This window comes from Trypanosoma cruzi, genomic scaffold (assembly GCF_000209065.1).
Source record: "Trypanosoma cruzi strain CL Brener 1047053516763 genomic scaffold, whole genome shotgun sequence".
Lineage (NCBI taxonomy): Eukaryota > Euglenozoa > Kinetoplastea > Trypanosomatida > Trypanosomatidae > Trypanosoma > Trypanosoma cruzi.
In genome coordinates this window covers 69,876-91,501 of record NW_001849543.1, presented here as the reverse complement: position 1 = coordinate 91,501, position 21,626 = coordinate 69,876, and the positions used below count along the sequence as shown (strand labels likewise).

General features: G+C 49.4%; 8 protein-coding genes and 1 pseudogene across 8 annotated transcripts, besides 21 other annotated features; 8 read left to right on the top strand and 1 right to left on the bottom strand.

The window, feature by feature from the left end:
* Window positions 1-3,642: part of a mobile genetic element that runs on past the window's edge.
* Window positions 1-10,980: part of a sequence feature (areas not merged during assembly with more than two copies in the genome that could not be assigned to a particular haplotype) that runs on past the window's edge.
* Window positions 2,680-2,700: a sequence feature (GC_rich).
* Window positions 3,442-3,642: a mobile genetic element.
* Window positions 6,337-7,596, bottom strand: Tc00.1047053508303.80 (annotated as a pseudogene).
* Window positions 7,597-10,986: a mobile genetic element.
* Window positions 10,981-11,469: a sequence feature (haploid, non-Esmeraldo-like haplotype).
* Window positions 10,987-11,469: a mobile genetic element.
* Window positions 11,373-11,464: a mobile genetic element.
* Window positions 11,470-21,626: a sequence feature (heterozygous, non-Esmeraldo-like haplotype).
* Tc00.1047053508303.65 (thioredoxin-like protein, putative) lies at window positions 11,896-12,669 on the top strand (the record flags this gene model as incomplete). Its single annotated transcript, XM_807510.1, has 1 exon — window positions 11,896-12,669. One exon carries the CDS (start codon window positions 11,896-11,898, stop codon window positions 12,667-12,669), a length of 774 nt encoding a protein of 257 aa, XP_812603.1.
* Window positions 13,456-13,530: a sequence feature (A-rich).
* On the top strand, window positions 13,717-14,736 carry Tc00.1047053508303.50 (hypothetical protein, conserved; the record flags this gene model as incomplete). The annotated part of the gene is made up of 1 exon (XM_807507.1): window positions 13,717-14,736. One exon carries the CDS (start codon window positions 13,717-13,719, stop codon window positions 14,734-14,736), a length of 1,020 nt encoding a protein of 339 aa, XP_812600.1.
* Window positions 14,862-15,527, top strand: Tc00.1047053508303.44 (hypothetical protein, conserved; the record flags this gene model as incomplete). Its single annotated transcript, XM_807508.1, has 1 exon — window positions 14,862-15,527. The coding sequence occupies one exon, from the start codon at window positions 14,862-14,864 to the stop codon at window positions 15,525-15,527; it is 666 nt and encodes a 221-aa protein (XP_812601.1).
* Tc00.1047053508303.40 (hypothetical protein, conserved) lies at window positions 15,719-16,636 on the top strand (the record flags this gene model as incomplete). Its single annotated transcript, XM_807506.1, has 1 exon — window positions 15,719-16,636. The coding sequence occupies one exon, from the start codon at window positions 15,719-15,721 to the stop codon at window positions 16,634-16,636; it is 918 nt and encodes a 305-aa protein (XP_812599.1).
* On the top strand, window positions 16,889-17,488 carry Tc00.1047053508303.30 (hypothetical protein, conserved; the record flags this gene model as incomplete). Its single annotated transcript, XM_807505.1, has 1 exon — window positions 16,889-17,488. The coding sequence occupies one exon, from the start codon at window positions 16,889-16,891 to the stop codon at window positions 17,486-17,488; it is 600 nt and encodes a 199-aa protein (XP_812598.1).
* Window positions 17,535-17,555: a microsatellite.
* On the top strand, window positions 17,643-18,611 carry Tc00.1047053508303.20 (uncharacterized protein; the record flags this gene model as incomplete). The annotated part of the gene is made up of 1 exon (XM_807504.1): window positions 17,643-18,611. The coding sequence occupies one exon, from the start codon at window positions 17,643-17,645 to the stop codon at window positions 18,609-18,611; it is 969 nt and encodes a 322-aa protein (XP_812597.1).
* Window positions 19,017-20,183, top strand: Tc00.1047053508303.10 (alanine racemase 2, putative; the record flags this gene model as incomplete). The annotated part of the gene is made up of 1 exon (XM_807503.1): window positions 19,017-20,183. One exon carries the CDS (start codon window positions 19,017-19,019, stop codon window positions 20,181-20,183), a length of 1,167 nt encoding a protein of 388 aa, XP_812596.1.
* Window positions 20,269-20,292: a microsatellite.
* Window positions 20,293-20,318: a microsatellite.
* Window positions 20,430-20,505: a sequence feature (T-rich).
* Window positions 20,565-20,591: a microsatellite.
* Window positions 20,611-20,640: a sequence feature (AT_rich).
* Window positions 20,767-20,821: a microsatellite.
* On the top strand, window positions 20,834-21,280 carry Tc00.1047053508303.4 (ubiquitin-conjugating enzyme E2, putative; the record flags this gene model as incomplete). The annotated part of the gene is made up of 1 exon (XM_807509.1): window positions 20,834-21,280. One exon carries the CDS (start codon window positions 20,834-20,836, stop codon window positions 21,278-21,280), a length of 447 nt encoding a protein of 148 aa, XP_812602.1.
* Window positions 21,289-21,322: a microsatellite.
* Window positions 21,415-21,447: a microsatellite.
* Window positions 21,521-21,553: a microsatellite.
* Window positions 21,555-21,577: a microsatellite.

The following is a 21,626-nucleotide window of genomic DNA, read 5'->3' as shown; positions in this document are numbered from 1 at the left end:
CCGCGATGGTTAAGGAATTGAGTGCCGGCATGGCGCATACAGACCGGACAAACCTGTCACTCAGGGATACCGCACGGTGAGTGTGATCAAATTACACACACAGGAAGGCGTACTGCGTGGCACCCGATTCGCGATCCTCCCCTATCGTAGCGTGACGGCCGACCGCATTACGAAGCACTTGGGCCTCCCACAATGTCACATCGCTTTTCAACCCTGCAATGCGTATATTATCGATCCATACGTCGTCGCGCACCAATGGACGTGCAGCCCGGAGGGGGCGAACCACCGTCGTCACCACCGCAATTGCCGAAGTAATAATAATCCGGAGAATTTCTGGGCCGGCCTTTTGCCCCATTGGGGGCCGTGTGAGCTCCGCCAGCGTGCCGTCCTCCACGCGGCATCGAAAGAGACGCCGAGTCTCCCGCGGTAAAGAGACTTGAAAAAAGGATGCCTTTGCATCCAGGCAGGAAGCGGCCTCAGCCACCACAGGTGGCAAATAATGGGAAATGTGCAAAAGAGGAGCATTCGCCCCATAAGGGTCGTCTCTGTTGCTGTCGCACGGCCACGCGGTCAATCGTCGTAGTAAACCGGTGGTTTTCTCCTCCAGAACCGAAAAAGGCATTGTCCATCCGCCCGTTATCGCAGACGAAGCGTCGTCATTTATTCCCGCTTAATTCAACCATAGCGCGTCAGAGACCGAAATCCTCCACTAGACTTCGCGCGCTTTACCGGAGGAGGATTGAGGAAAAGGGGACCGCCCGACGAGTCCCAAACTTGCATGAGACTCTCCAAGGTAGCCGGGTGCAACCGACACTGGATCCACTCCAGATTCAACACGGGCACGTTGACTTGCTGTAGCGGGATGGTTCGTTCATCTTGTGGAGTGGCCGGACGCGTCCTTGGCGCGCGTCCCGTTATCGTAGCAGCATGATTGTGATGAAAATCATGGAAAAAACGCTCCTCTGCTCTCAACCAGGGTTCCTGCCGTGCCGCAGCTTCTCCCTTCACGCCAATGCGACCAGCGACGACACCCGGGTCAGCAGTGTGGTGTACCTCCCAAATAACGAACTGTGCTCTCGGGAAGGTCGAACGGGTCGACGTGCTTCGCCAACTGCGAGATCACGTGCGGGTCCAAATTGTGCGTCCCCACGATTTGAGCAGCGTGCCTCAACGCACCGCGCTTTATGGAATGCACCGTGGCATTCCAAGGGGCCAGAGTGCGTTCGACTTTGGCAGTCGTAAGATTCGTGAGCTTTTCGTTTTCTTGAAGTGTCCTGCATAACTTTATAGTGTCGAGCACGACCTGCCCTCGTACCCTCACGAACCGCAAGGCGCGGTGGGGATGCGCCCCGCCGTCTTTGGCGCCACGGTCCGATCCAAAATTATGGTCCCGTCCGGCTCCGTTGTGAAATTGTTGGGTGTCAGGGACGCGATCTCGGAACAACGGCTCGCCGTTACCCACGTGAGTCAAAAAACAACACGTTCCTTCCAATCGGTCCGGCTGCGGATACATTCGTCCACCCCTTTCCTTTGTCGAGGGGCGCACCTGCTTTGTCTCCTTTCGCGCCGCAATTTTTTGTAACCCCAGAATCGCCATGCCCAGCGGGGTGCGATCCATTTGCGACATGGACCGCAGCATCCTGGCGTGCTGCGGTTGGGCCGGCGGCGCCACATCGAATATTCCCATCAAAAAGGCCGCGCAGCTCTCCTCGCTGATCGACCGTTCGTGCGTGCGGCAAAAGGTTGTGAATTGCCCCGCTGGTGACATTCTCTGCTCCCACGTTGACGGCGCCCACATCTCTCGAGCCACCTCGTTCGCTTTCCTCATATAGCTTGGTCCAAAGCAGGGATGTCGGTCATTCGTCGTGCCACAGTCGAGCGTCGTTGGCAGATAAGCTCCGTCGCCCTTCTCGACGATTGCGTCGGGCGATTTGAAAGATCGGATGGAGCATCGGCGGCGCGGTGCGACGCCTGTGCGGAATGGCGGGATGTGATGGAATGGATGGGGCTGCCGTCGTCCGCTTTCATAAGCAGCGGGCAGCTCCTCTGCCGTTTTTTGACGGCCGTCTGCGCGGCAAGTGGTTTCCTCCGGGCTACGCTGCGCACGTTGCGTGTAGACGTGTCGTGTCCACAAACATGACATAACTGGCATCGCAACGATATTTGCGTACCCCGCCGTTCCGCGAGAGACTGGGTTGCCCTCGCAAAGGCGTCGGCCTCATGAACGGCGGTGCGGAGAAGGGCGCGAATGTCGGAGAGCGGGATGCCGGGGTCGGATGCCGTCATGAGCCGCACCCGGAATGCCTGCAGTAAGATCCTGCCAAAATTCATGAAGCGATCGGTGGGATCCCGCTCCGCTTCCACCGCGCCAATCCACGCAATCAACACTCGAAGGGAAGTTGAGCCTGGTCGTCCGCCCGATGCCAACAATTGTGCGGGTCCCGGAAGTCGGCGGCGACTCCGGAAACGCCCTCATTCCATACACGCCGGGCCCAAGTGGTGACGCCAAATGCGCAGAAACTTCGTGCCTCTTCTTCAGTTGCAGAATGGGCGTCCAAGAGGAAGTGCGGAAGGCAACGGCATCAAGAAATGGAAATGTGGTCACCCGAAATTGCCCCGAGACGTCTGGGGAATGATCTGCCGTCTCTCCCGCGTGAGATTGCGTAGGGCCGTGCGTGACGGCGCCCCCCCCCCCCCCCCAACCATCAAGCAACGCGTCTGACGCTGTTTTTTGGTACCGCCATCTTCTGCCGTATTTTCACGCGTGACAAGTCCATCTGTAGGACCTCTCCGAGTGGCGGGGGCTTCTTCCCGGCCCGCCGCCTCCGCCTCCCACGCGGCTCGCTGCGCCTCCCTAGAGCTGACGCGCGCCTCTCGTTCCTGTAGTTTGGCGCGGATTGTCTCCAACTGCTGTTCGCGCCCGGCAAGCGCGCAGTCTCGCTCTGCAAGAAGGCCGCCGGAGACCGCAATGTGAGATTCGCGCGTCGATGGGTTTTTATGCGCCTCTTCCGCCCGCGAATGAAGCTGAGCGCCTCGATCCCGCGCGTCCACGATGGCACAGGCGTGGTCCGTGCTCAAGCGCCCTCCTTCAGCGATGACGAGCTCTTGCTGGACCTTCAACTCCCGGGCGGCGCCCACACAATGAGCGGGAGCAGTTGATTCTCGAAATTTGCTACTCGAGGCGCCCGGGGATTCGCAATATGTCCTGTGAGGCTCGTATCCTCCCCGGGTTTGGCGACGTTTCCTGAAACCAAGCGTGAGCCTGTCATCGGGGTGGCCACAGTTAACGTCGCATCCGACGGCCCGTTTTCATCAACAAAGGCAAGCTGCACCTGGATATCGCCATGTTGGCGCACTAGGTGCGGAGGACGGGCGCCAATATCTCTCCACTCGGAGGCCGTGTAAAACAAGCCAATGCCATTTCCTTAAACCAACCTCGTTGTGGCTGTGGGTTTGAAAATAAAAATAAAAAATTGTCCTGCCGCTATCGGCTCCCTGATGTCCTTAAAGTCGTGGCCTTCCCAAAATTCATAAGACAGAATGGTGTCGTGAAGAGGTGTATTCGTTTTTAGCATGATATATATACATATACATTAACTAAGTTCGCCGGCTCTCCCGCGATCATTCGCCTCAGAAGCTCCTATAAAAAATTATATGGAGAGATGTGTTGATAAAAAAATAAGCATCGATCAATGTATAAATATATCGGTGTGGGCCTGAGTATAAAAATGTTACTTTCTTTATTGACGCATGCGTATCGATATGGATATATCCCTTCTCTCCCCTCCAAATTGAAAGATTGCCTGGTTTCTTGGTTTATTGGATTGCTACTTTATTGGCCGCATATGTATATAGATAGACATGTAAATATCGGTATTAATATCTATTCAGTGCTGTTGATATATACTGCTACTATCACTCGTGTCTGCCCAAATAAATACGAAGGCCCACACGCCAGCCACCATCGCAGAGCACGTCCGCCCAATGATCGGAGATCTAAAAGAGAGCCTCGGCACCCGAAGTGGGAGCCGCAGCGGAGTAAATGCAGAATTGCCTCTTCACACAGTTTAAATCGGCCGGTTCTCACAATTTCCGGTCAATGCCGTGGCGCGCCGTGCGGTAGCGGTTCAGGCCGGCATTGCTGTGGCACTGAAACACGCATGTTGGACGGCGAAGCTCAGCCGGTGGTGATCCCATTGGGCTGTCGTCGCCGGGCAACGTGCGCCTTCTCGGTGGCCTGACGCCTCTGCCGTCGTGGAAACCGGCGGCAGCGTGACGTTCACCAACGCATGTGTGCTTGCCATTTTAGGCACGCGCTGCGCTCTTTCTCGGTGGCATTCTCCTGCGCGGGGACGGGGTTTCTGTGTGGGCTTGATGTTCTTCATGCGGAGGTTCGGGCTTTGCAGCGCGTGGTTATTTAATCCCCATTTTTAGTGTCACGAATTTCTTGCTGTCGGGTGTTTGTGCCGTGTGTGGGTGGTCAACCCCCGGCATTGCCCGCCTGCCCGTCACATTAAAAGCGTTTACAAAGTGCTTCCCTCTTCGGTGCCGACTGTGGCTCTGTTCTGGAGCGTTCGTGTGCTCGTATGCGGGACAGTGGTCCCGCTTTTGCTTGAGCCCTCAATTCGCACGGTAAATGCATTCGAACGGGGTGCATGCCGTCACACCGTCATATTCCTGGCAACGTCCCCTATTTGTCGGGGGAACTCTTGCTTGTGTAAGTGCCGAAGATGAATTGCGGTTTCGGATTGCTTTTCCTACGACGCCGTGCGAAAACTGCGTGAGAGTGACTTCGGCCTGGGCTTTGCGGTCTGCAGCGGAGGTGCGATCGGCGTGCCGTCCCTCGCTCTCGTCCCCGCTCAAGTGGCGGGTGTTGGTTCCGGTGGGATTTCTGGCGGTTCCGACTCATCGGGAAAGTTGAATTCCCGCAGCTCCTGGGGGCGCGTCGTGCCCTGGGCGTCAACCATGTGCGTCACAACACCAGTGCGGTAGCTGCAGTGCCTTCCGCACACCGGACAGTCTGCCGGCCGTCGGATCGTGGCGGGGTGGGTCCAGCGGGAGGAGGCGGCGCTTCCGTGCAAAGTTCTTTGCGTGTCTGCTGTGCGGCATCCGAGCCGCACCAACAGCATGTGCGTGGGATGGCGGGCCGCAGTGGTCGTAGCAGCCATCCGTATTGTGTGGGAAACTCCGCTGCGGAGGCGGGCCAGTGCAGCCTCTTCCCCACGAGTGAGGGTGGGGTCCGTGCGCGTGGGTTCCCAGTCGCCTCTTACGGCGGAGCGGCGAGCCTCTGGCTTGAGCTGTCGGGCGCGAATAATACGTTCGGCCAATGCGACGATGCCGGTGCTCCATGTGTCTGTGAGCTGCGAGAGATCAGACGCCTTCTCGGATTTCGCATCACAAGCTTCGTTCCTGGACACGCCGCAGTGGCCAAGGACAAGCTGCATCCGTGTGCGCGCTCCTCGGCGCGGCGGGCAAGAAAAAATGGTACGTCCACGATGTGAGTCACCAGGTGGTCCAGAACCGTCGACATGTGTTCGCGTGCCTCCACGGTTCGACGAGTAGGTGCATGGGCGCACGCTGCCGTGGAAAAAGTCCCGGTAAATATCGTACTCTCCATGCTAACGCCAAATCCCTCTGTGTCTGCTGTGGTGCATGAATTTCGCACGGCCGGAAGAAATTGGGAAAAGAAGGAATTCCTCGTGGAGGCTTCCTCGTACCAGCGTGGCCAATCCGCGACGATATCCCTTGCCGGTGGAATGCGGTGCGCTCGAGGGCAAGTGTGGAACGTGACTGGGAGGGCCTTGTCCGTCGCTTCCGCCGCTAAGAAAATGGATCACCCTGTGCACTCGCCACACCATGGCAGGCCGGAATTACGACAATGCTTCGCGCCTCAATACATAATCCCGCTCGAAGACGTTCCTGAAAACTTGGAGACCTGCTGCTATTCTGTCGCCGCTTTGCTCCTGCAAAAGTCCATGCCCCCTGCATGTAAACCCACGGTAAGGCAGAGCCGCAATTCATTAATTCCGCTAGGCGGTTCGCTGAATCCTTCCTCCATTGCACAAAATGAACGTTGAGTTCCTCGCACGCAACTCCATGAAATTACAGTCCGGTACAACATGACATCAGGAGCAACAAGAGCGACAACTCAATCCCCTTCCACACAGTCAGCGTGGAACGGGAAAAACTCCTGGAAGCACCCGCTCAAAAAAGAAACAAATCGATAGAAACAACAATCAACAACACTATCGGTGCTGTTAACGATGGCTGGCTGTGGGGCGCAGCACAGCCGTGGCCTCTCAACATCGCATAGTCACTAATTCCGCGTGTTACACGTCACATGGCAGCGTAATCGATCATACGGCTCGCACTGGATGCACGGTCCAGCGGGCTCAGCGCGTCTGAGCGGGTGTCACCAGCCATAGGCTGCAACGGCGGTGCGGGTGGTCGGTACGACGACGCGCCGGTGGTGCCTGTGGCGTACGACGATGACGTCATTTCGTGCGGCTTCCGCGCGTCCTCGTCACTCTCCTCGTCATCGCGCAGCAGCGCCTCCAGCCCGCCACGCCGCGGCTCGCGCAGCTCCTGCCAGTGACGGTCCTCCGCGTACCACACAACGACGCCGTACACATTGGCCGCAAGCAGCACAGTCGTCAGCAGCAGCACCGTAGCCGCGTACGCCCTCGCACCGCCGTCGCTCGGCGCAAGGTGGTTCGCCGCGCTCACCAGGCACAGCGCCGCAAGGAGCACAAAGCCCGCAGTGTGCATCACCGTCAGGAAGGCAGAGCGCATCATGTTCGTGAAGGCAACCACGCCCGCGCCCGCAAGCAGCACAGCCGCCATGCAGAAGTACAGGACGTGGCAGCCTCCCACGGGCGGGTGCACAGCAGCAATCAGGCACACCACGCACAGCACCGACAGCTGGAACACGCACCAGTACACGCGGCTGCCCCTCATGTTCGTCAGCAGGCCGCCGTACATCCGCTGCTGCGCCGTGGGGCACCAATACCCGACGGGGTACAGCAGGCGCTCGGGCAGCGGCTTCCTCGAAAACTGCCAGTACCTCGTGAATCTCGCGCCCACGTGGCGGGCAATCAAGTAGCACACGCCAGCAGGGAACGCCACACCGTACAGCACGCCAACGGCACCAATCACGCGGTGCCGCACGCGGGCGTCGGGCGTCGCCAGTGCAAGCACGGAGCCGAAGAATATGCCGAGGTGCATCGCGTGCGCCACGACGTACGTCAGGCTCGGGAAGCGCATCGCCGCCCACGCACTCGCCGCGTCCACGCCGCGCCACCGCTGGAAGGCCGCCGTCACACCGCAGTGCACGCACCCAAACGCAGCGGCGAGCAGCGCGTTGCCCACCACCATCCACAGCGGGTCAAGGGCAGCGAACACCGACAGGAAGTACGGCAGCGCAACGGTGCACGCACGCTCCTGCGCCGAGGCGCATGGCATCCTCGCAAACACGCCGAGCGCCTGCATCTCCAGGATGGAGCCCAGCCCGCCGGTCACCACCACGGCAACAGCCGCCGCACCCGCAACAACGCCGGTGATCGCCGAGAGGGCGCTGGCTGCGGGCAGCGTGTCGGACCTGATCGTGGGGGAGAAATGCAACGGACAAGGAGTCAATTCTTCCTCCTACTCCGAGAGCGCTTGGGCAACACGCATCCACGTCGCATCAGCAAGTTAAATCCAGGCGAGCCACTCGCATGGAAATACGTTTCCGGACGAAAAAAGGCATCACTTCCATCTCCCACATCAATTTTATTGTGGGATGGTCAACACACTTACAAAGCAGCAAGGAGAGCAGCGAATGCTCTCAATCGCGTCCTTTTTCCATTTCACCCTTTTCATAAGGCAGTTGGGTTTTCCAAAGGCATCAACAGACAGAACACATCCTTGAACATTAATGCTTCTTCTTCTATTTTTGGACCACAGAGCAGCAACGAGTTGATCTCTACATTTACATCAGGGGGTTTGTTACTCCCCTATTGATGCACCTTTTAATCGTACGGAACTGCTTGCTGCGCTACGTAATACGCCGTATGGCAAGGCCCCGGAACGGATGAAGTCTACAGTGAGGCACTGCGAAATATTTCGTCAAAGGGCCTCCGATTCCTTCTTCGCTGCATTAACCACAGCTGGACGACCGGTACAATCCCGGCTGAGTGGAGACGCGCTACCATCGTTCCACTCTTAAAACCCGGTAAGTCGCCGGAACTGCTTGAGTCATATCGACCCATCAGCCTTACTTCCATTGTGAGTAAGGTTGCTGAGAAAATGGTACTGAAGAGATTGCTTTGGGTGTGGACGCCGCACACCCACCAGTATGCATATCGTAGTATGCGTACCGCGACGATGCGGCTGGCACACCTGATACACGAAGTGGAGCATAATAGAAATCACTATTTCCAAGTGAGCCTTCCCAAGAAGAGCGGTATTGGCAATCAACTCCACTACAGACCCCATCGGACCCTGCTGGTGCTGGTTGATTTCAGCAAGGCCTTTGACTCCATAGATCATCGAGTCCTCAGTCGCTTGCTGGCTAATATTCCGGGGGTGAATTGTAGAAGGTGGCTTAGAAACTTTCTATGTGGTCGCTACGCGAAGACACGAGTTGGCCACAGACACAGCGATCGGCGTCCCATGCTGCGAGGAGTTCCTCAGGGGTCCGTGCTGGGACCGTATTTGTTCTCCCTTTACGCGCACCCACTTCTCAGTCTGCTGAACAGCTCTGCGGGTGTCACAGCGGACATGTATGCGGACGACCTCTCTATTATCGTTAAGGGGCAGTCCCGGGAAGACGCCATTCCCACTGCCAACATGGTTCTTAAAAAGCTGCATGCGTGGAGTCAGGAAAATGGCCTGGCCATTAACCCGTCAAAGTGTGAAGCTGCTTGGCTCACACTATCCACGCACACGGAGCCAGATTATGATCGTGAAGGAAGGTGGCCGCTGGTAGTGGCTGCATGTCAAATCCCAGTCATGACCCTGGGGGCATCGCGAACTACGAAGCTTCTCGGCATGGATCTCGATCCACGACTGACGCTAAATGTGGCGGCCACCAAGCAATGCGCTGCCACTTCGCAACGGATATCGCAGCTACGCTGCATTGCGCACAAAGAGGCGGGACCATCTCCACATGACCTACGCACGTTCGTCATTGGATACGGTGCTTCCAAATTACGCTATGGCAGCGAGCTCATATGGGCAGTAGCGACGGATTCAGCGAAGAATGAGATGCAGAAGACGTACGCAACTCTAGCACGCATTGTCAGCGGAGTTCCGAGCACTGTCGACCCGGAATCCGCACTACTGGAGGCTAATATGCCGCCGCTCCACGTCCTCTGCCTGCGCGTGCGGCTCTCAATATTTGGGAACACACGCGCATGTCAGATGGACTGGATGCGGAGACCCCCGCCTGAGCCACCACCTCGCGCCGGTTTCCGCATCTCGCCATTATCTCGGGACGAGCTATATGCCTTCGTAGACGCATACACAAAGGACTATGGCATCACCGAGAGCTCACCACGCGAAGAGCGGTTCTTTCGCAGCTCCATTCCTCCCTGGCTTGCGGCCTCCGCTCACCGGGTCACCATCGGTGTGGAACTTCCGATAGACCACTCAATCACCGACGAAGAAGAGCTGATACGGGAAAAGCGCAGAGTCAGCGAAGAGGCTCTAGCGCTGCACAGCCATCGTTCGTGGATACTTGCGACCGATGGCGGTGTCGACGTTCCCAAGTCAGCAGGGGTTGGAATACTGCTTTCATCCCTCAACTCATCGGAGATAATAGGAAAGGCCAGCATAAACTGCGGTACACGCCATGCAGCTACAGGACGGAGTTCCGTGCGCTGCTTCTAGCCCTAGAGAAGCTGATGATTCCTCGTATCCGCCACAGGCGTAAAACCCTGCTTGTGGTTACGGACAGTCAGTCTCTTCTAGCGGCTCTAAACAAGGGCCCGCTCAGTCAGACAGACTGGACGGAGGATCAGATCTGGCAGCGTCTCTTGACACTGACGTGTGCTGGCTGGTCCGTGCACCTGCAGTTTTGTTACGGACATTGCGGAGTACATGCTAACGAGCTTGCAGATCAGTATGCGACGCAGACTATGGCAACCGGAAAATACACGGAGCAAGGAATCGCACCTTTATGGCATACGGATCTGCTGACATGTTTCACTGCCCAGCTCACCAACAAGTGGCGTAGTACCATTCGTCAAGACACTCACCGCTACTTGCTTTGCGGCACAAGGCCATCCGATCTCGGCGGTAAGGACCTGATCACTCAGGAAGTTCTACACCGTCAGGAACTGGTTCACCTCGCAAGGGCAAGGTGCGGGGAATCTGAGCTCTGGGGCCGACTATACTGGGCTGTGAGAGATTGCACGAACCAATGCCGATTCTGCAACATCTCACCGGAACAGTCTGCATATATGTGCTCTAACAACGATCCAACTGCACCGGGGACGGACACTGTTCCCCCGTCGGCGAGGGAGGAAGACGTCTCTCCAGTAAGCAGACGGACCCTCACACGCCGTCGGAAGGAGAAATGTCCGCACTGTGATTCTACATTGACGGGATTCTCGGGTCTCGTCAGTCACTGTCGGTCCTTTCATCCGGAACATCCCCCACCGCTTCCTGAGCTCAAATGTGATTTCTGTGACATGGTCTTCCCCACACGGAGAAGCACCGCACAGCACAGAAGTCGCTGCGCACACAACCCAGACGCCACACGGCATCGAAACAGCCGTGCCAGGCGGCGATCTCTGCTGCCGCAGGATCAGCCAGCTTCCACAAGGACGCCAATTGGTCCGCAGGAAACCTTGCACCATCTGCTTCTAGAATGTCCAGGCGCCTTGGCTGTGCGCCGACGGCTGGGCATTGAGCGGGACCTTCGCCTCGGAAAGTTCTCCCAATGGCAGTTGCTTCATAGCAGGAAACTTTTGTTTTTACTCGACCACCTCCTCGGCAACGGCATAGGCGTAGTCAGCCCTCAATTTCTGCTTTTCCGCGGTGGTGACGCGTTCTTGCTGGATCCCCAATTCGTGGGCGGCGTCCACACAATGAGCGGGAGCAGTTGATTCTCGAAATTTGCTACTCGAGGCGCCCGGGGATTCGCAATATGTCCTGTGAGGCTCGTATCCTCCCCGGGTTTGGCGACGTTTCCTGAAACCAAGCGTGAGCCTGTCATCGGGGTGGCCACAGTTAACGTCGCATCCGACGGCCCGTTTTCATCAACAAAGGCAAGCTGCACCTGGATATCGCCATGTTGGCGCACTAGGTGCGGAGGACGGGCGCCAATATCTCTCCACTCGGAGGCCGTGTAAAACAAGCCAATGCCATTTCCTTAAACCAACCTCGTTGTGGCTGTGGGTTTGAAAATAAAAATAAAAAATTGTCCTGCCGCTATCGGCTCCCTGATGTCCTTAAAGTCGTGGCCTTCCCAAAATTCATAAGACACTATGCGGTGAAGTTTTCCGTGGAAGTTAGAGTTTTGCTCATTGAGTGTTCACGCATGCATGAATTCTTTTTCTGTAGCAATTTTTTGGCGCATACTTGGAATGGGAGGACTCACTGTATGGCCATTGGTGTCTGGTGTGTTTATTCAAGGTTTATTAGTTTGCTTTTTTTTTTTTTTTTTGGTGTTTAATTGGAGAACCTTCTGATTGAAAACCGTTAGCATAAGTTGCTTTATTTTATTTTTGGGAGACTTTGTCTTTTGTTTGTTGGAATTGGTTTTTGATGTTCATCTTCTTTGAGGCAAATTGAGTCATGGGGATCAGGTCATTTATACAATAACGCCTTTATTTTTACATATAGGCGCTAATTCTTAAATACTCATAATGTATTTCTGTGTATAGGTTTCCTCCTATAAACTAGAAAATTATGGTATTTTTTTTTCCATCTTTTTTTTTTCATAACCATGATAGAGAATTATCTTGCAAAAAGTTATCCAAAGCATTTATTTATATTAAGAAGATTCATAAAATGCGAAGTGTCTCTTCTTTGAAGGAATATAGCTCTTTAAAGGAGGAGGCAGGGAACGGATTGGGTCTTGTGGTGCACTTCAGTGCTTCTTGGTGTGAACCCTGCAAGAATGTCAGGAGTATGTTGGAGGGATATTTATCGCAGTATAACCAGAAAGTCCTTTTTGCCGAGGTGGATGCGGACCTCGTAACCGATGTTTGTGAAGCTGAGAATGTGGAATGTGTTCCATTTATCGCCTTTTTCAGAACCTCTTTAAGAGAAAGAGCCCAAGAGCGAGTTGCAGATGTAGTTGGTGGCAAACTTGATCATTTGGAAATGAACCTGGTTTCTTTGTATGGAAATGGCCATGATACTCGAGAATCGTTCCCTGATCTGAATGAGTATCTAAAGTACCTCACGTCTCGCAAAGGGGTCGTTGCCTTTATTACTGGCACCCCCTCAAGGCCCCGGTGCGGATTTACAGGGAGACTTGTTGAAATTTTTTATGAACTTGGGATAAAATTTATTTACTACGATGTTTGGGCGAGCGACGAAGTTTGTGAAGGACTTAAGAAATACTCGGAATGGCCAACATATCCACAGGTTTATGTTGACGGTGAGCTTATCGGAGGATATGATATATGCTCACAGCTAAAGGAATCCGGTGAGCTGAAGGCTATATTGAAGCATTAGTTTTGCTTTGATTTGTTTTTCACATTTTCCTTGTTTTTTTGTTTTTTACATGGGGCTTGATTTTCCATTTGCTGTTCTTCCTACTTACCAGAGTTATATTGCTTCGTTTTTTGCTGCTATGGATCGCGTTATTTGGATTAATTTTATTGCATACGCTCTTCTCTCCTTTTTTTTTTTTTGCTGTAGATCTCTCCAGAAAAGATGTCTTTGTACACAATGTTTTGGCTTTCTTTGGTTTATGTATTTGTTTTTTGTCTCATTTACTCCCTATATGGCTGGAGTAGTTGAGGTCGATCCTTCAAAGCATAACTAGGCGAAAAATCTTTTTTTTTTCTCCCTTAATCAAGCGAAGTAGGATAGTATTTGTCGTCTTATTTCTGTCCGCGACTTTTTTTTTTGCCATTGGTGGTGGCAAAAGTGGAATGGATCTTATGGGCCTTTTTTGTCTTTGCATACATAAGCAAGTGTGAATACTGGGACTTTTTTTTTTTTTTTTGGTGGAATATTTTTTTTAACCGCTTGGGAATTGATTTTCCTTTTATGATAGGGTTTTACGTGGCTGGGAGATTGTTCAAGGGTGTTGGGCATTTCAGTGGAGGCGGCTCTTGCGATCAGATTCTCACTCTAGTGTTGCTCCATTCATGGATCATGAGTGGTGTGAGAGAATGCTTTTTGTTTGTAGTAGACAATGCTGCTTTTTTCTTATATGATTGAGTCCGACCTATTCAGAGGAGGGAAAAAAGAATGGTGAAACGTGTTCTTAGAAACACGGAGGCTTATTACCAATACTTTTAATTTAATTTATTTTTAATTTTTAGTTTAATTTGTATTCTTCTCTCTTTTATTTATTTATTTTTGTCTGCTTCACTGGGGCAAAAATTTTTTTGACTTCCCGATAATAATTAAGGTAAATAAAAAAGAGGGGATCTACACTTCCCTCTGGTAATATTGCGCTTTTTTCCCGATAAATATATATATTGTATTTTCAATCTCTCATTCTTCATTATATATCCCAGGAGATTTTACACTTGGAGTAAGAATAGAATCATGTTTGGTTCGGGAATGAAGACCATGACAGGCTCTGTGAAGAGTTTTGTGAGGGATTTGGTGAAGAGGATTCAAGAAACTCCGCTTTTTTTTTGGATATACATAACAGTATTAGTCTATGCGGTTCGTAGGCTTACATACCACCACGGCTATGGTAAGAAGAAAATTACTGTGGGGGGCCAGACTGTGTACGTGGATCGTGCAGAAGAGACGATTTCTGAAAGTGTTATAGATACTACCAAGATTTGCGAGGGGTTTTCCGACGTTGGGGGTCTGGAGGAAGTTAAGTCGTTATTAATTGAGCATGTGAAATGGCCATTTACACGTCCAGATTTGTTTTCTGGGAAAACGCTAAGATCGCATCCCAAAGGCGTTTTGCTTTATGGCCCTCCTGGAACAGGAAAAACACTTCTGGCACGTGCCCTCGCGAAGGAACTTGGTTGCAGTTTTATAAATGTGAAAACTGAGTCTCTTTTTTCTAAGTGGGTTGGTGACACTGAAAAAAATGCTTCTGCTGTTTTTTCCCTTGCGGAAAAAATTTCGCCCTGCATTATTTTTATTGACGAGATTGACGCTCTTCTTGGATCCAGAAACATTATTGATTCTGCTCCTCACAACCATGCCAAGACAATATTTATGACTCGTTGGGATGGAATTACTCAAAGTACCGCCAAAATTATCGTTGTTGGGGCAACAAACCGACCTAAGTATATCGATGAAGCGATACGGCGCCGGTTACCTCTTCAAATAGAGGTACCAACTCCAGACGAAACAGGACGTCGAAAGATTCTTGGCATTCTTTTGGAAAATGATTTAGAGAATAATCTTAGGAAGAAAGAGATAATTGAGTTTGTTGCTAAAAACACGAGGGATTACACAGGTTCGGATTTGACTGAATTATGTAAGGCTGCAGCGTTAATGCCCGTGAAAGAAATGGGCGATAATGGTATTTTGCCCCCTCTTGAGCTTCGCCATTTTACAATGGCACTTACGCGTGTCAGGCCGTCTTTGATGCTGTGAAGAATATTTATCTTAATTATTTTTTTCTCTTGTTGAGCCGATGAGAATGGGTAGGTGGAGGTGGAAATATATGTAAATCTTTTTCTTCATTTTTTCTTTTTTTTGGAGGGGGAGACTAGGGGAAGATGAATTTGGTACTGGTGTATGTTTTTATTTGTTTACTATGCTCCGTTAATTTTGTTTATTTGATTGTTTTATTCACCTTGAAGCTTTTTATGGCGTCAGGGAAGGTATTAGCTGATCAGTTTAGGAGGCAGGGAATACGGTATGAAGAGGCGTCCGGAATCCTTTGGTGCTCTTTGTGTACAAATGCTAAAGGATTAGAGATAATTGAAGTGGAGTCGAAAGACAGTGTATTGGAGCATTGCGCCTTAAAACGTCATCTGATTTTTATGGAAAAGCAGTTAGCTATGGATCAGTACTGCCCTGTCGAAATCAATGGATGTTACATGCTTCTTGATCATCATTGTGTATATCCCGCGGTCATGTTTGGTAGAGGACGGCTTTTATTGGACGACACTTTGGGTTGCTTAATTCCTGAAGACGTATGTGGAGGTGTGAAGTTGTTTCCCCGACACAAGTATACGGTAGTAGAGCTTATTATTCCACATAGTACCGTGCCTTTGCCACACAAGCCTGACTACTTTGTGGAGAGAGAGGTTCGTAGTCGAAAATGTCGATTGGGAATGGACATCTGTATTGCTTACTACAATAAATCTGTGGAGGGTGAAACAGCAGTAATGAAGCGACGAAGAACCGTCTTTGGACGCGTGAATATGCAAGGAATATAATTCAACATCACATGGAATTTATGGTTACGGTTGATGTAATTGATATTGTACATAAACCTATTTATGCAATATATAAGTTTCTTTCTGTTATTTTTTGAGGGAAAAAATTACGCTTGTGCACTCTCGCCTTTTTTTTTTTATCTTATTTTCTTCTGTTGGGCCTTGGTTTCGAATATTTGGAAAGACAATTTATGAAGCGGTTATGGAATGGAGCCAAACACCTTCTGAATGGCGGAAGTCTTGGCTATTTGGCGGCGGGTGAGCCATATCAGCCGTTTGGTGAGGATTTTGGACTTACCATCTTTCCTGACTACGTCCAATTGGTAGAGAAAATTACACTAAGAAAAGGTTATGTTGATGTTTATACCCAAAAATCTGCATCCATCAGGCTCAGTGATGGTCGTTTCCAGCTTCCGCCTCTACCACCACGTTCCTTTTTGTCTTTAATAAGCCGTATAGAGCAGGATGGGATTGTACCTGATGGATGGCTAAATAACCAAACTGCAAACCTTTATGAACCCGGGGACTTTATACGCGCGCATATAGATAATCTTTTTGTCTACGATGATATCTTTGCGATAGTTTCTCTTGGTTCAAATGCCTTATTACGCTTTGTGCATGTGCAGAATGGGGAAGAGTTGGATGCGGTAGTGCCAGATGGGAGCCTCTACATCATGAGCGGGCCTGCTCGATATGTTTACTTTCACATGGTTCTTCCCGTGGAGGAGCAGCGCTTTAGTATTGTATTTCGACGCTCCATTTTGAATTCAGATGGGGGGTTTCGTCCTGTAACTACACCTTTAGGAGATCTCATGCCTTATCGCTCTACACAGATTTTAAATACTTTGTATACAAAACAGATTGGGGGTGTACGCGTAACCGTGGATGATAATTACCTCGAAAAGGAGGGGATTGGGGCTTTTGACACAGCCAAATGGGTAAAAGGTCTCCATCCTCTGCGGGATTGGTCACTGTTGTCTCAATTAAACGAGGATGAGGCTCGAATACAAGAGCTGAAAGATAAACGGTACCTGGATATAGATCTTAGTTGGAGATTTGCCGAGTTGAGAAGGCGTTACAAGGAGCTGGAGGAATTGTTGAGCGTTTGATCATTCAACAGTCTTTAGTCCTCCACTAGTTGGACGTTGCCATAAACCAACAACGACGAGGCGCCTAGTCCTGGTATCCGAAAGGCTTTCTTTCTAGGTTTTTTTCTGCATGTGTCCTATTTTTGTCTATAGGAAAGGTAGTAAACTGAAAGTAGCATAAAAAAAGGAAGGGAAGGAAGGAGTGGTGCTGCATAGATACAAATATATAAATCGTCACCGTCCGGAACGGAAGAAAGAAAAAGTCAAAAGGAAATGAAGGAAATGAATCACTCATCTACCACGTTAGAAGGAACTTCTTTGAACGAGCCCCCTACGAAGGTTGCACGTAAGGAAAATGGAAATAAAATGCGCGATGAGCATTTTAAGGAAAACTCCAATAGAGTTACACTCTTTATTCGTTGCGCACAAATTCATGGCCGTGGCGAATTGATGAACGGGTTTTTGGTTGAACACCGAGAAGCTCTAGGTATACAGCCATGGTATATTGCAAGGGACAATGGTTCTGAAACCGAATCCGCTATGGTACTTTGTCCTGATGCTCCTGTTGAATGTGTCTTTGTGAAGACATCACGAAAACCGTATTTTCTCTTGGAGTGTACGGAGAGCGAAGAGACTGCGAAGGCGTTTGTGGAGAAACTGATAGATTTAAATAATACGACGTACAAGGATAATCCAGTGATTGTGGAAGTAGCGAAGGAAGGTCTCACGGTGTCTGGGGAGCGAAAAAAGCTGGAACTGCGTGACGCCGTCAAAAGAAAGTCGTCTGCATCTGGAAAAACCCCTGCAATAACTTTTACCTCACGACCACCCACTGCGAGTTCGTTTATTCCGCGTGTTTTACGACCAAAATGAAGCTGGAATATCGTGGTGGGTTTGATTGACGGTTGGGTGGCTGCGGTTTTTTTTTTTTTTTTTTTTTGATTGTAAAGGCGTCAATGCGAATTCTAATCCCAATGAGGGAAAAAAGATTCCATTCTCTCAGAAGGACGCTGAGCATGACGCGGCAATGTGGGAAGAAGAGAAACTGGAAATGAAACAACAGGAGGAGGCATTACGGAAGGAGTTGTTTGAACTCCGCCTCAAATATGACGAACTATGCACAGTAAATGATAATCAACGGCGACAAAAGGGAGAAAGCCCTCGACTAAAAATGGTGCGTACAGGAGAACTTCAACATCGAATCGCGTCAATTAACGTCTATGTGGATCAACTGAAGGCTGAGAAGGAACAACTCGTCAGGGCTGTCCAGTCACTTGAGAGAGTACTAAGCAATTATCCCACCAACAGCTCTCTTAGTACCTTAAACGATAAAGCGTCTTCACAGAGGGGTGAAATGGCTTCAACAGAAGTGTCACTTACAAAGGGGGGTGAACGAAAAGAATTGGAATTACTGGAAAGGGATGGCTACAGTTTTGAAAGGCTTCTTGCTTCCAGCACTATGTGGCAAGGTGGAGTTAACGCATTGGACGAGGAGAATGGGGAACAGAATAATGCGGTGTCAGCTTCACAACTTTCTCTTCCAAAAGAGTCCAAGAAGGGCCCTTTTCTGATTGTGACATTTCAGCGTGATAAATTACGTGAACGACTCTTGACTCTAAATGAGGTGGTTTCGCCACAGCTCCAAAGCTTGGAGTCAGAGGTGGTAAATCTTTTTAGTGAAAACCTTGCGCTCCGTCAGCGCATGGCAGGCTATGCGGGTGGTAATGCCCATCCTGGGAATGACTGTGCGTCTATTTATGGCTTTCCAATGCTGGGAAGCATGGAGAAGGATGATGGGCTTCAGCCAAAAATGGGGATTCCGTGGCTTGTGGACCCTGTGGCCGGTGTTATTTCGTGTCGCACGGTATTAAACGTGCTGGACTACGGCGCTGGTGCATTTTCTCTGTATGTGTTTTCCACAACTTTTGGGAGGCGGTTGCTTGTCATGTACATGGTCGTTTTGCACGTGTACCTTGTATATTTATTCTTCCTGTGAGTTTCTTTAGTTGAGGCCTTTGGCTTCCGTTTTGCATTTCAGTGAACGAAAGTGTGTAGTTGCAAAATTTTAAAATGTCCAGGAGGTGGATTTATGCGAAATTTATTAATTCTCTTTTTTTAATGCAAATAAATAATAAAAAAAAAGGGATTAACTTTCAAGATTCAACATGTCCTTTTTTTCTCTTTTTTTCTTCACACACACACACCAATTGAAGAATAAACACCAAGCATATTATTAATAAAGGGGTTTCTGGGTTGCATTTTCAGGAAGGTGCGTTCCTCTCTCTTTGTGTGTGGATGTGTATAAACTCCCTGACGCAATAAGTTTATTTATTGTTATTATTTTTTTGAGCCACCTTTCTATTTATTATTGCCTTTTTTTTTCCCCCCTTTACAATCTTCAATGCGACATTCAACGTACGTCGAGGTTTGTTTGCGTAATATTGCCTATAATGTCGAATGTATTCGCCGTATCGCTGGAAAGGCGGAACTTATTCCTATGGTGAAGGGCAATGCGTACGGACACGGCATGGGGAAAGTTTCTGAATATCTACACAATGTGTGTGGGGTACATACATTTGGTGTGGCCTCACTTGGCGAGGCGCTTGAACTCATTGAAAGTCAACCTTCCATAGCGGAGAAGGCACAGAATGAGATCTTTGTCTTCTCCGATACCGAGGTGTTGAATGAGGGTTGTCAGAGTTACTACCAACCGTGTGGGCGGTGGGCGGTGCGACTCACGCCAATTTTGGGAACACTTCCACAACTCAAGGCGTTTTGCGCCTCCAATGCGTTCAACAACACCAAGTTATGCTTAAAACTTGAAACCGGCATGAATCGCTTGGGTCTACGCTTTGACGAGTTGGAGGAAGCCGTACCAATTTTGAAGCAACGGGGCGGGGTTGATCTCCTTCTTCAGCATTTTGGCATTGCGGGTTCGGTGGAGCGTCTTGCAGAGACACTCAACCACTACGAGGCATTTAAAAATGCAAAGAAGTTTCTGCACGATAGTGGTGTGGAGGTTCGGGCCACGTCGGTAAGTAACTCGGGTGCTGTGGAACAACGGATTGGACTGGAGGAGACGTACATACGCCCGGGAATTATGCTGTACGGCCCACGCAGTGTCACCAGCAAGAATTTATGGAATGGGAAGTTTGCTAGTTGCTTCTACACCAAAGTATTGCACCACTTTCCTTTAAGAAAGGGTGAAGGTGTGGGTTACGATTTGACTCCTGTAAAAGCGGATAGCGTTATTGTGATGCTGCCGATTGGTTACGCGGATGGCTTTTTATGCACATACAAGGGGATGCCTATCAAAGTGACGCCTGAAGACGCTGCTGAACCCATTATTGGGACTGTGCACGGTCGTATTAATATGGACATGGCGGCAGTCGTGGTTTACCCAGAGGAGGTTGGTAAAAATATTGGTAACATCATGGCTGCAGTGAAGAAGGAATCACGCATCCATGTCTGGGGAGATGACATTGAGGAAAAGGCAGTATCTGTGGGGGCAATTCCGCACCAACTTACCTGTGGGCTCTCTATTCGTGTTCCAAGAATATACATGTAGCGATACAAATATTATCTGTACCAAATTTTCCTTTTTTTTTTTTTTTTGACGGTTTCTTATTATTATTATTACTATCATCATTGTCATACATATATATATATATATATATTTCCTTTATTATTATTTTATTTTATTTTTTCATTGTTGGCTTGATTTTTTTATTTGGGTACATATAAATACATACATGTATATAATATATATCTTTATTCATTATTATACCGCTATGGGAACTGAAATAATAACAATAAAAAAAAAAAAAAAATAAAAAAATAAAAAAAAGAAGGAAGGGAGAAATAACAACAAACAAACAAAAATAAATAAAGTGGTGGAAAGGCCTGAATACTGCGGGAAGTGATTGTTGAGGTATATTGGTCAATTCTATTTTTTTTTTTTCTTTTTCTTTTTCTTGCTTTTCATTCATTCATTCATTTTATATATTTATATTTATATTTATAATGTACACAAGCAACGCGAATCATTGATTCGTTTCACAAGCATCCGTATTTATTACACCATCCATAAAAAAAAAAAAAGAATTGAAGGAAAGGAAAAACAAGCAGCATTCTACATAAAAAAAAGAATATATATATTTTTATATTTATATATATATACATCTATTATTTATTTATTTATTTATTATTATTATTATTATGGCGCTTCGTCGCATTCAAAAAGAATTGAAGGATCTTGAGCGCGATCCACCGGCGAACACCAGCGGTGGCCCCATCAGCGAAAGTGATTTGTTTAACTGGAAGGCGACTATTATAGGGCCGGAGGATTCACCATATGCCGGTGGGCTTTTCTTTCTTAACATTCACTTCCCTTCCGATTACCCTTTCAAGCCACCTAAACTGCAGTTTACAACGCGGATTTACCACCCGAACATCAACAACAACGGCGGTATATGTCTTGATATCTTGAAGGATCAATGGTCGCCTGCCCTCACCATTTCAAAGGTGTTACTCTCCGTTTGTTCATTACTAACAGACCCGAACCCAGATGATCCACTTGTCCCCGATATTGCCCGACAGTACAAGTCGGACCGCAACGCATTTAACAAAACAGCGATGGAGTGGACAAGACAATACGCCATGTAGAACAAACAAACAAAACAAAACAACAACAACAACAACAACAACGAAAAACAAAAAAAAAAATAAAAAGAAAGGGAGGCACACAAGGCGTATAAACTTGGAATAAAATGGTATGATTTTTATCTCCATGGGTGCTGATACATACATATATATATATATACCTATATATACCTATAGTTCTCTCAGCATCATATGGGGTTACGTTTGTTGGTTTGGCTGTATGTTTAATTGCGTATCTTTGCGTCTCTCTCCCTCTCTCTCTCTCTTTCTCTCTCTTTGTGTGTGTGTGTGTGTGTGTGTAAAAGGGAGCATGGGGGCCGGGCCGGCGACGAGGACTCAGGAATGGAAA